Source organism: Physeter macrocephalus, chromosome 19 (assembly GCF_002837175.3).
Source record: "Physeter macrocephalus isolate SW-GA chromosome 19, ASM283717v5, whole genome shotgun sequence".
NCBI classification, from domain to species: Eukaryota; Metazoa; Chordata; class Mammalia; order Artiodactyla; family Physeteridae; genus Physeter; species Physeter macrocephalus.
Window position 1 is genome coordinate 16,652,239 of NC_041232.1, and position 14,154 is coordinate 16,666,392.

The following is a 14,154-nucleotide window of genomic DNA, read 5'->3' on the forward strand; positions in this document are numbered from 1 at the left end:
ACAAGGGGTCTCATTTCGGGGAACCCCATGTTGAAATTCCTCAGGGCTCAGTACCAGAAAATTGAGTCTTTTCTGAGCACACCATTCTGGATAGTTTTCTCATGGGACTGAAGCTCTTACAACTGTTCATATTCTCCTTTTTGCTTTGGCCACTAGGAGGCTGAGGATCCCAAATCCGTCCCCGTCTCCCAATGTAACAGTAATTTGTTTGTTTTTACCGTTAACCCTGACTCTATTTCCTTACCCTGACACTCCCTTCACCCAGATTTCTCCATTTATTTATTTTTCTCATTTTAGTATTGCAATCATCTCTAAAGTAAGCCATCTCAATTAATCTTGGAATAAAGTGGAATATTACATATTTTTAACCTCTTTGGAGGTAGCTTCTAAATTCAAACTAGAGGGGGAGATCCTAGAATCCTAATCCATATGCATTTAGCTTTTTTTTTTTTTTTTGGCCCCAATGTGCGGCTTGCAGGATATTAGTTCGCTGACCAGGGATTGAACCCGGAGCCCCAGCAATGAAAGTGCCAAGTCCTAACCACTGGACCACCAGGAAATTCCCTGCTTTTAGCTCTTTTAGCCTATTTTCTCCTATCAATAACTTACTCTATAAAATATAAAAATAAAAAAAATTAAAAAGCAGAACAATCCCCAAGAGACATACAAATCTTTCCCTGTATATCTCTTAGCCTGTAAGAGCTACTGACCACATCCCCATTATTCCTTCTTTATGGTTTAGCAGGTGGTGCCCACATGCTCCTGGTCCAGTAAATTGAGTTTCTGCCATCACTATACCACCCCCTCGCCCTTCTACCCTCCTCTCCCTCATGCTGATCCCCCAAACACCTCCTTCCTCATTTCCTCCAGCCCCTGAAGTGACTGGGTGGGTGTCGCACAGGGAGATACATTTAAAGGCTAACCCAGGCTAACAGAGAAGTATATCTGCTGTCCTCCTCCAACTAGCTTGGAAATCAAAACATGGCCAGAAACCTGCTCAACTTCTAGAAACCCCAAAACAAGCAGACCTTTAAAAGGCTCAAAACCAACACACACACACACACACACACACACACACACACACACACACACACACACACACAATGTACAAGTCACTGAGATAATGCTATCCTAAAAGCAGAACACCAAAAGAAATAAATGAAATATGCATGTCAAAACCATAAGGGGTTTTCATTTGAGAAGAGACGACCACTCATCAGAACTCAATGTCAGGATGGCCAATTCAAAGCATAAACATGGTAGGATTGTACAAAGACTTCTCCTTCATTTATTTCAATGATGCAGGAAAACAGCCTGACAATAAAAACTGCAGAATTCTTAGGAGGCAGTATAACAATGCCATTGAGTACAGACTATACCGGTGTTTATATTAGCATAGAGAATGTCTTGGAAAGTTACACAAGAAATTGACAATAATGGTTCACTTTAGGGAGAGGCACGGGGCATGAGGTGGGAAGGAGACAATTTTTCACTATTTAACCTTCTGTGTTGCTTGAATTTTTTTTTTTTTTATCATGGACTGTACTGCTTTTTCAAATAAATTTTTAAAAAGCAAAGTGAACTTGGGAATTCCCTAGCGGTCCACTGGTTAGGACGTTCTCACTGCCAAGAGACTGGGTTCAATCCCTGGTCAGGGAACTAAGATCCCACTAGCTGCACGGCACGGCCCAAAAAAAAAAGCAAAGTGAATTTGGAGTCAGGGAGACCTGAGTTAGACTCCTACTGCCATCTACTGGTTCAACTACTGGCCCTTTGCCAGTGGCTTCATCTCTTTAGGCCTCACTATCCTCATCTGTACCGTGGGCCCAAATATAGTGTCTGCCTCATAGAGGTTTTAGGAGGAGTAAATAGGACAATAATATGCATAGTGTGCTTTGCAGGGCCCCTAGGCACGTGGTAGGTACTCAGTAAAGGGCATGGCAATATAATACACACCTAAAAAGTGATAATGAAGGAAATGTAATCCATCTTTAACTGAAAGTAAATATGGTTATACCGATTACCTTGTAATAACCTAAGACAGAATATAATCTGCAAATATACTGAATCACTATGCTGTACACCTGAAACCAACACAACGTTGCAAACCAAAATATACTTCAATTAAAAAGAAAAAAAGTAAATATGGGACAAGAGTAATGGTGGGGGCAGGGGGTAGAAGGCATACAAATGCCTTTTATACAACCACCTATTTGCTATCAGCAGGAAGAGATTAAGTTAAACCACCACCTCGAAAGATATGAAGGATGTACAGCCCATCTGAAAGAAAAGCTTTAAATTTGTCAAAAGCAGAGCCTAAAATCCAGCATTTCCAAGCAGTTCCATCCACCCGGGGAAGTCCTTAGCCAAAAAGCAATCTCCCCTTACCCTGAGCCCAGAGGAAAAAATAAGGAGAACCCAGCCAAGATGAGCAAGAAACTCTAAGGCTGACAGATCTCGTTTTCTCCTTTTGCGGGGCTTCACAAATGCTACACACAGGAATTTTATTCCTAGGGATCTTACTGAAGCGCAGCTTCTGACTCAGCAGGTCTGGGGTGGAGGGGAGCCTGCGTCTCTGCATCTCTAATGAGCTCCCAGGTGATACTGGTGATGCTGATGCCACTGGTCCAGGGACCATACTCAGTGAAGCAGGTCCCCCTGACCCCAGACTACGGTTCCACTGCCGGTTAGCAATGGCAGTCTTGAGTGATTCTGATTACTCTGATATTCTCTCTCCTGCTAACTATCTGACCCATTCTTCTAAAACAATGGTTCTCAACTAGGAGCGGCTGTACCCCCCAAGGGACACAGGGCAAATGTCTGGAGACATTTTGGGCTGTCACAGGGGGCAGAGTCCTACTGGCATCTGTGGGTGCTGCTAAACATCCTGCAATTCACAGAACAGACCCTGAACAAATAATTACCTGGTCCTCAATGTCAACAGTGTCGAGGTTGAGAAACTACATAACCTGGAATCAACAGAAAACATGAATCAAGTCCTCTCAATTCACCCTGAGACTATAAATCACAATTTTAGAAGTGAGGACTTCCCTGTGGCGCAGTGGTTAAGTGTCCACTGGCCAATGCAGGGGACACGAGTTCGAGCCCTGGTCCGGGAAGATCCCACATGCCGCGGAGCAACAAAGCCTGTGCGCCACAACTACTGAGCCTGCGCTCTAGAGCCCGTGCGCCACAACTACTGAGCCTGCGTGCCACAACTACTGAAGCCCACGCGCCTAGAGCCTGTGCTCCACAAGAGAAGCCACCGCAATGAGAAGCACGTGCACCACAACAAAGAGTAGCCCCCACTCGCAGCAAATAGAGAGAGCCCGCGCGCAGCAACGAAGACCCAATGCAGCCAAAAATAAATAAATAATAAATAAATAAATAAATAAAACAGCTTCATAAAAAAAAAAAAAAATTTTAGAAGTGAGTCATTGATCCAACGTGGTCCTTTCCCAGGCTAGATATGAGGCATGGGGAGGGTAAGAGATTAGCAGAAAGAAGGGGATGCTGTATACGGGGAAGGGGGTCACTGGGTCACAGTCTACATTTTGTTTAAGATCAAGCATATGTGGCTCGGTCAGCCAGTGGGTGACCTACTAAGCATTCAACTTTCTACTTTTTTGGTTTTTTGGCCACACCACACAGCTTGCAGGATCTTAGTTCCCCAGCCAGTGATTGAGCCTGGGCCCACGGCAGTGAAAGTGCAGAGTCCTAACCACTGGACCACCAGGGAATTCCCAAACTTCCTACCATTATGTGGTATGGCAATTTAAACAGGATTACAGCTCTATTTAAGCAAGGGACCTACAACTTAGACTGTAAGTTCCCTGAAAGCAGGGGTGTATCCAAATTTATTCATCAGTAGAGCTACAGCACCTCACATAGCACATAGCACTTAGCACTTACCACTCAGATATCATGATTAATCTTGTAGATTCAAAATTGCTACAAATTCCAAATGTGCTTGAACAGACACAGAGACTAAAGAGCGGTTTATTATTTGTCATCACCACAAACATCATTAATAACAATTATTTATGCTAAGGCATGCAAGGTATTGCTCTAAGAGCACGGGCTCTAGAACCACCCAGACCTCAACCCAAATCTAGACCCCCTCTCTCACTTGCTATATGACCTGAGACAAGTTACCACAGTGTACATATCTGTAGAATGGGTACAATAATCCTTACCTCTGAATTGTTTTGAAGTAACGTAGCATAATATACTTAAATACCTGGTGGTTGTCACAGAACAGTTGCTACTTAACCAGTGTTTCCTATCAGACTGAAGGACTGAAATAAAACACCCAGTGAGTCTCACGGTGCTGATTTCTACACGCAACAATAAGTGAGAATTTCACCCGAGGCTAGGAAGCCATAGAATCCCTTTCCTTTAAACCAAAGGCCATCATCCCTCAGGTTTATAGAGCAATCACAGGGCTGTGCATCTGCAGTTTCACTACAGCCATTCGGGGGCCAGGTAGTGAATAATGATCAACGACAAAGGAACCTCTTCAGCAGGGGAAAATCTCAGGGCAGATCAGCACATGACCACCACTGAGTCACTACCGGATGGAAATGAAACATACTCTCTGTAACAAATGCTAAGGACCTGGAAACTCAAGAGTGATTTTGCAAGAACTGTGCCTTTCTGAGAAGAGTGAAAGGAAGATGATTCAAGAGAAGAAGGCCGAGTCATAAGCAACACACAAAACAAGTTCTCTAGAGCATTAGCCATAGTTGCTCTAGGAAACAATCTACAATCAACACTCTCATTAAGCGTTTCTCACTGTCAAGACATGGCGGGTTTGGATGAAAGGCGAGAGCGTGCTGGTTCCGTTGACATCACTATGCCTTTGGGGGAAGACATTTAAAAAGATGTGCGTAGAAGGGCACACCTGACAGTAAAACTCTCCCATTGACACGAGCAGGTGCATGATGCCAGGAAAGGTAGGCATAACCCCAAAGGCATGAAAGAGGGGGTCTGATTGGCTTCAACTTTCCAGAAGCCCAGAAAATCAGGCGGGGGGGTACAATCAGACTCCTGCCCAATACCTGAAACATTGCTGGAATTGCACAGCTCAGGGCAGCTAGTATACTTGAGACCCCCTACTACAACTTGGAAAGCAGCCTTGAAATAATAGAAATAAGCAGATAAAAACTCAACTTTAGGGCTTCCCTGGTGGCGCAGTGTTTGAGAGTCCGCCTGCCGATGTGGGGGACGCACGTTCGTGCCCCAGTCCGGGAGGATCCCCCACACGCCGCAGAGCGGCTAGGCCCATGAGCCATGGCCGCTGAGACTGCGTGTCCGGAGCCTGTGCTCCGCAATGGGAGAGGCCACAACAGTGAGAGGCCCGCATACCGCAAAAAAACAAACAAAAAAACCCCTCAACTTTACATCTGATCACATGAGGCTGGGAATGAAACATCAGGGTAATAGGTGCACGGTAACCCATGAGAGTGGCAGTAACTCATCAGAGAGCTCTTGACTTGCTGGGAGAATAAACATTCCTGAACTAGGCCAGATTCCTGATTCACGTGGTGTTGCCCACAGCAACTCCAAGGGGCAGGACCCAAGAAAGTGCAGATGCTCCATCTGACCTCAGGGGTCAAAGCCAAGGCATGTCCTAGTTTCTCCCAGTAGCCACTCCCAATTCTGTCACTCATGAACTTGCCCAGACCCTTCTTAACTTGCATTTATATATCCTGCCAGGACCACCTCTTGAGATAATGCGTTTTAGAAGATTATTACCTGCTGTGTTAAGCGCTACTTCCTTTCATTGGTTACAACAAGAAAAAGAAGAATTAGGGGTGAAACAGCAGAAAGGCTAATGTTGCTTTCATCAAGGGACAATCTCGTGAATTGCATTTATATATCCTGCCAGGACCACCTCTTGAGATAATGCGTTTTAGAAGATTATTACACCTGCTGTGTTAAGCGCTACTTCCTTTCATTGGTTACAACAAGAAAAAGAAGAATTAGGGGTGAAACAGCAGAAAGGCTAATGTTGCTTTCATCAAGGGACAATCTCGTGTGTGGAAAGTGGAAATATTCAGCAGCCTGGAACCACAAGGCATTTGAGCAGCCACTAGGAACTCGGGAAACCTAATGACTTCAAGTGCTTTGGTTGATGAGAGTCACTCAATGTGTGTCTATGAGAAACAGGACTAGACAAAGGCATAATTTCTGTTAGAGTTACCTAGTAGAAAATAGCTCAAATGGCATGGAGTCCAGCAATGTTTTCAATCACAAACCCTGAGTTGATTGCAAATACACAAGGGTCAGAGGTTGGTGAAAAGCAGTAAAATCTGCTAGGAGACGCTGAAAATTAATACCGTAGCACTCTGTGCAGTCAGGGATGCCATGGAACCTCCAGGGAAAGGCCCTACCAATCCTCAGTGGGCATGGAGATCCCACCCACTGGCTGAGCTACACTAAGCATCTCAGCCATGATAAGTCACATCAACTGCAAACATTCTAACTGCAGTATGGTACCCTGGGTTGATTCCTGGAACAGAAAAGGGACATGTGTGGGGAAACTGGTGAAAATGGAATAAAGTCGAAGTTTAATTAATAGTTATGTACTAATGCTAATCCTATTTTGAGAAATGTGGTACTGTTATGTAGGATGCTAACATTAAGAGAAACTGGGAGAAGGGTATGTGGGAACTCTCTGTACTATCTTTGCAACTTTTCTATAAATCTGATATTATTCCAAAGTAAAACGTTTATTTAAATTGCAAGAAATTGGGAGTTCCCTGATGGTCCAGTGGTTAGGACTCAGCGCTTTCACTGCCAGGGGCCTGGGCTCAACACCTGGTCAGGGAACTAAGATCCTGCAAGCTGCACAATGCGACCAAGAAATAAAAATAAAAATAATCAATTAATTAATTAATCTTAAAAAGAAAATAGGGCTTCCCTGGTGGCGCAGTGGTTGAGAGTCTGCCTGCCGATGCAGGGGACACGGGTTCGTGCCCCGGTCCGGGAGGATCCCACATGCCGCGGAGCGGCTAGGCCCGTGAGCCGTGGCCGCTGAGCCTGCGCATCCGGAGCCTGTGCTCTGCAACGGGAGAGGCCACAACACTGAGAGACCCACATACCACAAAAAAATAAATAAATAAATAGAAATTAAAATTTAAAAAAATAAATTACAAGAAATTTTCTTTAAGGCAAACACATTTCATGACTCTTCTGAACCACTATATTGGGACTTATATTTTAAAAACCGTCAAGAGGGACTTCCCTGGTGGCGCAGTGGTTAAGAAGCCGCCTGCCAATGCAGGGGACATGGGTTTGAGCCCTGGTCCGGGAAGATCCCACATGCTGCGGAGCAATTAAGCCCGTGTGCCACAACTACTGAGCCTGCACCCTAGAGCCCATGAGCCACAACTACTGAGCCCACATGTCACAACTACTGAAGCCCACGCGCCTAAAGCCTGTGCTCCGCAACAAGAGAAGACACCACAATGAGAAGCCTGCGCACCACAACGAAGAGTAGCCCCCGCTCGCCGCAATTAGAGAAAGCCCGTGCACAGCAACGAAGACCCAACACAGCCAAAAGTAAATAAATAAAATAAATAAATTTATTTTTTAAAAAAAACCACCAAGAGTTTCTGTTAGAGTTTTAGAATCAGGATTCAAGGCAAAGGACATGAAAAGACATTTTTCTAAAGAAGACATACATACGACCAACAGGTATATGAAAAGGTGGTCAACATCACTAATCATCAGGGAAATGCAAATCAGAACCACAATGAGATATCACTTCATACCTGTTAGGATGGCTGTCATCAAAAAGATAAGAGATAATCACTATTGGCGAGGATGTGGAGAAAAGGGACTCCTTGCGCACTGTTGGTAGGAATATAAATTGGTGCAGCCACTATGGAAACAGTATAGCGGTTGCTCAAAAAACTAAAAATAGAACTATCATGTGATCCAGGAATCCCTCTTGTGGGTATACACCCAAAGAAAATGAAATCAGTACCTCAAAGAGCTATCTGTGCTCTCACGTTCACAACAGCATTATTCACAGTAGCCAAGATATGGAAACAACCTAAGTGTCCATCAGTGGACGAATGGATATTTACATACGTGATGGAATATTACTCAGCCTTAAAAAAAAAGAAGGAAATACTGCCATCTGCAACAATATGGATGAACCTGGAGGTCATGGCACAGAAAGAAAAAAACTACATGATCTCACTCATATGCGGAATTTAAAAAAGTAGAATACATAGAAGCACAGAGTAGAAAGATGGTTACTAGGGGTGGGGAGGTGGGGGAAATGGGGAGATTCTGGTCAAAGGGTACAAAGTTGGAGTGATGTAGGATGAACAAGTCCTAGAGATCTAATGTACAGTGTGATGACTACACTTAATAATACTGTAGTGAATACTGAAAATTTGTTAATTCAGGTGCTCTCATAAAAGAAAGAAAAAGAAAAAAAGAAAGGGAGGGAGGAAAAGAGAGAGAGACAGAAGGAGGGAAGGAGGAAACTATGTTAATTAGCTTCACCGTAGTAATCATTCCACCATGTATATGTACGTATATCAAATCACTACGTTGTGCACCTTAAATATATACAATTTTTATTTTAAAAAATAAATTTAAAAAAAGAATCAGGATTCAGCTGGGTGAGAATTCCCTCATACGAACTAGGTGTGGGAGGGGGAGAAACGTGTTAAAGATAAGGAAAAACTAAGTGGATATTTATCAGGATACGGAAACATTAAGCAGGACCACAGGAGACATGGTGAGTCAGGTGTGGAGGCAACAAGTGTGAAGATGACCAAGACTGCAGTGACCCATCCCAGAGTCATCTCATCCCAGTGATAATCATGACCTTCCACAAGATGGGCCTCATGACGGACAGCAGGGGCCACGCTCTACGCCAACACATATCCTCCCCGGCCACTGTGTATTATAATTTACAGAACAGCACTTACCCTCGTAAGCCCAACAAGCCTAAAACCAATAAACAGCCTGAGAGGAAAAGACTAGAACGAAATCTGAGAATTCTGACATGATACCAAAAACATCATCAAGGTTTACCAAAATACAGAATACAGTTACCTGTGTAATTAATCACCGTTCGCTGACTTACTAGAGTGAAGATACATTATTAGACATCATTGGCAAGGCAGGCATAAAAAAATGAACTTTCTTATTCAAGAAGATTACAGAGATAAGGTAAGGCCAGAAAAGATTAACTATCTGAGCAGCATCAAAAAGAAACTGTTTCAAATCTTTCCAAAAGCAAAAAAGGAAGACCACACTGAAAACATATTGCTGCGGGAATTTCGGAATTCCCTGACGGTCCTGTGGTCCTGTGGGACTCGGTGCTTTCACTGCTGAGGGTGCAGGTTCAACCCCTGGTCAGGATATAACGAATATCCCACAAGCCACTCGGTGCAGCCAGAAAAAAACAAAAAACATATTGCTGGTTAAAAGCTCTGAACCTTGGAGATCTGGGGGTTGGTGCCTAAAGATTTGAAAAATACAGTGATGTCGCTCCCGGAAGAAAAAAAAAATGCCAAGAGCGATTTATGGAAATACAGCCTACTTAAATATTTTGGCAGGGGGTCAGAGAAACCATCAAAATGGCTTTCAACTGGTCAATACTGGCTGTTAGCCCAACTCATACATTCTGGCTAAAGGTACAAGAGGTTATAATTACAATACAGCTCCAACTAGAAGCCTGGTTTTGACACCTAGAAATGGATTCCATTTCCCTATCAGGAGGGAAATCACTAAAAATCAAACACTCAACCAGGCCAACTGCTTTCCTACAGACCCTAATCTACGCTAATCACTGGGTCAGGTCATTAGATCACATTCAATCAACAACACATCCAGGAATAAAAAGGTTGAAAAAAAAAAATCACCAATTTGTAAAACACCAAGCATTTTGGATTTGTTGATAATAAATCAGGTCTTTGTTTTCAATGAATTTAGCGTGCACTAATCGATAACAAAGCCATGTATGAATGAATCCACTGTGCATGTGCATTATAGGTTTTACATGCTTGTGAGCAAAGACAAATATTTTAGAGGGAAACAAACGAACACAGCAAGGCATTCATGGCTTTAGGGCAGGCTTGGCCATTAGCAGAGCAACCCTGGCATTTTGCCTAATCTGAGTCTTTTTCCTAATCTTGTGAACGAAATAGTTAGGTCCACTCTTCTGGGAAGAAATTCTGTCAAACCAAGTGACAACCTTCGATCTCTATCAATTTGTACCTCTAATGTACTGAGGGGTGATATTCCAAAGGTCACATAAACACAGAGTTTGATAAGTGACCCAGTTCTGTGCCAACAATGTTAAAGAAGAATTATTACTAAAGACAGCTACTTCATTACCCTTTTCTATTCCTATAGATAATTAAAACCCTTACTTATATAATTTATACCAGCTTCTGTGGGCCAGAGTAATTTCAGATCATTCTTAAGCGTTTCTTAATCCCAACACTGGAATTGAAGGAACACGACTCTACTTACAGTTTCGAATGTTACTCCAGTCGATTTTAGAGAAGAAAGGATGACAGCAAAGGCCTTCAAACTTCAGTCTCTCTTTCTGGCCACACAACAAACTTTGGATCAGATCAAGTAATTCACTGCTAACTTTGGGATCATCTGGAAACTTCAAAAACCGCTATTTAAAAAAAAAAATTATTATTCCCTTAGCAAATTCAGCTTCTCATGTCTCCAAGTTAAAAAAGTAATTCTCGTATATGCAAGTTTCTTTCTTTCTTTCTTTCTTTTTTTTTTAAGAAGGAAGTTTTATGCCCTCTTAACTTGGGACCAAAGGCATGTTCCCAAAATAAACAGCCTGTTCATATCAACAGGACTATAGCTCCCTTGTAAGCATTCAATACCCTTCATAACTTGATCCTTGTACCCTCTCCCGTCTCATCTAGCTACACTCCCCACCTCGCTGTTTGCCATCCAACAATGATGAGCTATTTAAAGCTGTCTGAACAAATCACTCTGTCCTCTCTGCCCAGAAGGCCCTCCCCAACCTCAGCCCCTCTTCCCTGCCTACCTCCCGGCCTCCCTCTCCCACCCTATCACTCCCTCCCTCCTGCGTGCTCCCCGTGTTCTGCTTTTGCACATACACAGTGTATTCTGATTTCTGTGTGATGATGGAGAAAGAAGGCCGAGAGGGCCTTTCTCCTTCTTGCCCATCACTGCAAACCTGGTACCTAACACCTAACAGTGCCTAGTGCAATTCACTCGTTACTGAATGAATGGATGGAAATGAAGGAAACAAATGAGCCCCAAGCATCATCTCAGGGGAAACTTTAACTCAGGAGTAGACTCAGGAATAACAAATAATGTATGTATGTATCGAGCATACAAAAAGTGTATTATACATAGAAAAATATGCATTAAGCATCCCAGGAAGAAATTGGATGATACATAGAAACCTGTGAAATAAATTCTCTTTTTCCTTTTGGTTGAAACTGAAACATAGATATTCATCATATCCTTTAGAAATGGGCTTACTATAGTGAAAAATACAGTTATTAGAAAATAGGTTTAATTCTACTTTATGTATCTATTACTGTATTTCTAATCCATGTCTTTGACTTTTACTACCATATTTGACAGCCAGCAGTACTAAGAAGCAGTATAGCATATAAGAACATGGATTTCAAAGCCAGACTGCCTGTGCCATTTTGGGCAAGTTACTTGACCACTCTGTGTTTTGGCTTCCTCATCTGTAAAATGGAAATAATAATATCATCTACCTCACAGGACTGTTTGAGGATTAGCCAAGTTAATGAACTATAATTTCACAAATTCTAAGACTCCCATTTTATTCACATTTAACAACAATGAAATCAATGAAATATCCTAGATTAATGGGCAGCAGTTTTTCCTTTTTAATGGTACGTAAAATGATGGCATAAGCTTACGATTACTGGCAGCTGAGAGTCAATATAATACAATTAATAAAGCATTTAGAACCGCTTTTGGTGTAAAGTGCTATATAAAGTAGTTGTTGTTGTTATTATCCAGAACTGCTGGTTTACATTAGAAACGTTCATTCGCACAATTTTAAATGATATTTCTCAATATTACTTCAAAATCTAATAATGGCTCTTTACCTGGAAATTCATGATGTTATTGAAGGTTCTGGCTGAGGTTCCCTCAGTGAATGGGGACCGTCCATAAACCATCTCATAAGCAATAACTCCCACCGACCACCAGTCACAGTCTGGGCCATAGGCACCTTTTCCGTCCCCATTCATGACGGTCAACACTTCAGGGGCCATGTAATCTGGGGTCCCAACTGGGAGTCTGGCATTCACCTGGAAACCCATAAATAAAATGAACACAGCAAATTTTCAATTATCCTCAAATGGATTGCCAACAGCTGCAATTCAGACATAAGCTGATTTGCCACTGATTACTATTCTCCCAGGCACTTGAACTTTCTGTCAAGTGGCACAGCATCAGGTAAAGCAAATGATTCACTAACTTTAAAAAAAAAAGCACAGGGTTGTTGATGATATATACTGTTTAGTTACACAAATCAGAGTTGGGTATTTATACCTGCAAAGGAAGAGGTCGTTCCTGATACATCTTACGGATATGACAGAACTTCTCTTACTTATGAAAACAGTAAAACGATAACAGCATGTAAAGATGAATCTAAAAGATCAATCTACTCATTATTGAAAAACTGGCAGCTAGCTGGCAACACAATATTGCAAGCACGTGTTATATCTCAAGTTTAAATATTTGGAGTCAACATTCCTATTCGGCCCACCCGCAGGGCAAGACATGATAAATAATTTCCACCAGAGGTCAAATGTTAATGAGTTCATTTTCCTCACCCCCAACTCCCGTTTCTGTGGTTCCCTCCCCACTGTTCAGAGACACAGAGCCCTCCAGTCCTATGGTACCGAAGCACCTGACCTTGACAAAGAAATATCAGGACAATGTAGGAGGTCTTTTTATAAAGCTAATATATTCCATTTAAAGAACTGTCCTTATTTCTGAGAATTTGTCCTTCTGACTGGTTTAGTGTTTAAACATCCTTTGTTTCTTGAAATGATGCAGATGAAAAGGGTATGTTTTCTGCCCCTCACCCCCACTCCTTCCTAGGCAACCTAGTAAGCTGGCAAACTTCTGGTCTTCAAAATTGTCTTGAAGTTTTATTGAATCATGAAATTTGAAGTCTAAGGATCACCTCTCTAACCTTATTGCCCATCAAAACAGAGAGGGCCTGATGTTAGTCACATACTGGGTTGACCAGTTGTCCAATAACCCTACATCTAAAAAGGCTTCTCTCACAGCAGCAGCTACATGGTGCAAAAGAACTCTCTCCCCATTAAAGGGTGTTAATTGCCCCTGAGTGAGCTGAGAGATTTTATAGGTATGGCCACATACCTTTAAGGCTGGGCTTTATATCAAGAAAGTCAATTTGCTTTGCTTTGCTTTGCTTTGATCTGAATGGAGATTGAGAGGAAAGTCAATGTTTAGAGAAGATGCTAAGAGGTCTCCTTTCCCCAGAGATGAAGACCCAAGCTCTTCCAGCCCAAAACTTTAATCTGGTCTGTTCCTCCACCTCAAAGACCCATTGTTATAGGAAACAAACTCATTGTCCCTACTTCCTCTCTTTTCACCCCTTCCCTCGGGCCCATCACAGGCTTCTTTCAAACCCTAAACCCAGAAAGCAGTGCGATGCTGTTATTCTCGACACCAGTCAGCCATCACTTTGAGCAACAGGACTTCCACTGCAAACACATGCCTGGGAAAGTTAGGTGGTCACGCCACCCAAGAAACCCACGGGCCTGTGCTGAGGGACTCAAGTGACGAGAAAGGAGAAAATATTTGGTCTAAGACAGGACACCTTAAGCTTGAGAAACTGAGTGTAGCTTAGGTCAAGGGGAGGCCTTGATGTTGGGAAGCCTGAGCCAAGACTTTTTTTTTTTTTTTTTTCTGCGGTACGCGGGCCTCTCACTGCTGCGGCCTCCCCCATTGCGGAGCACAGGCTCCGGACGCGCAGGCCCAGCGGCCATGGCTCACGGGCCCAGCCTCTCTGCCGCATGCGGGACCTTCCCGGACTGGGGCACGAACCCGTGTACCCTGCATCGGCAGGCGGGCTCTCAACCACTGCGACACCAGGGAAGCCCT

At 43.0% G+C, this 14,154-nt stretch overlaps 1 protein-coding gene across 1 annotated transcript in view; it reads right to left on the bottom strand.

Annotated features, from left to right (window-relative positions):
- Positions 1-10,498: 10,498 nt before the first annotated feature.
- Positions 10,499-14,154, bottom strand: part of LOC112064099 (citron Rho-interacting kinase-like) — a 40,682-nt gene continuing 37,026 nt past the window's right edge. Inside the window, exons 7-8 of the mRNA XM_024120947.2 lie at positions 12,120-12,323; positions 10,499-10,660 (exon numbers count right to left, since the gene is read on the bottom strand). Coding sequence (XP_023976715.1) covers positions 10,499-10,660; positions 12,120-12,323 — 366 coding nt within the window. The remainder of the gene's footprint in view (positions 10,661-12,119; positions 12,324-14,154) is intronic.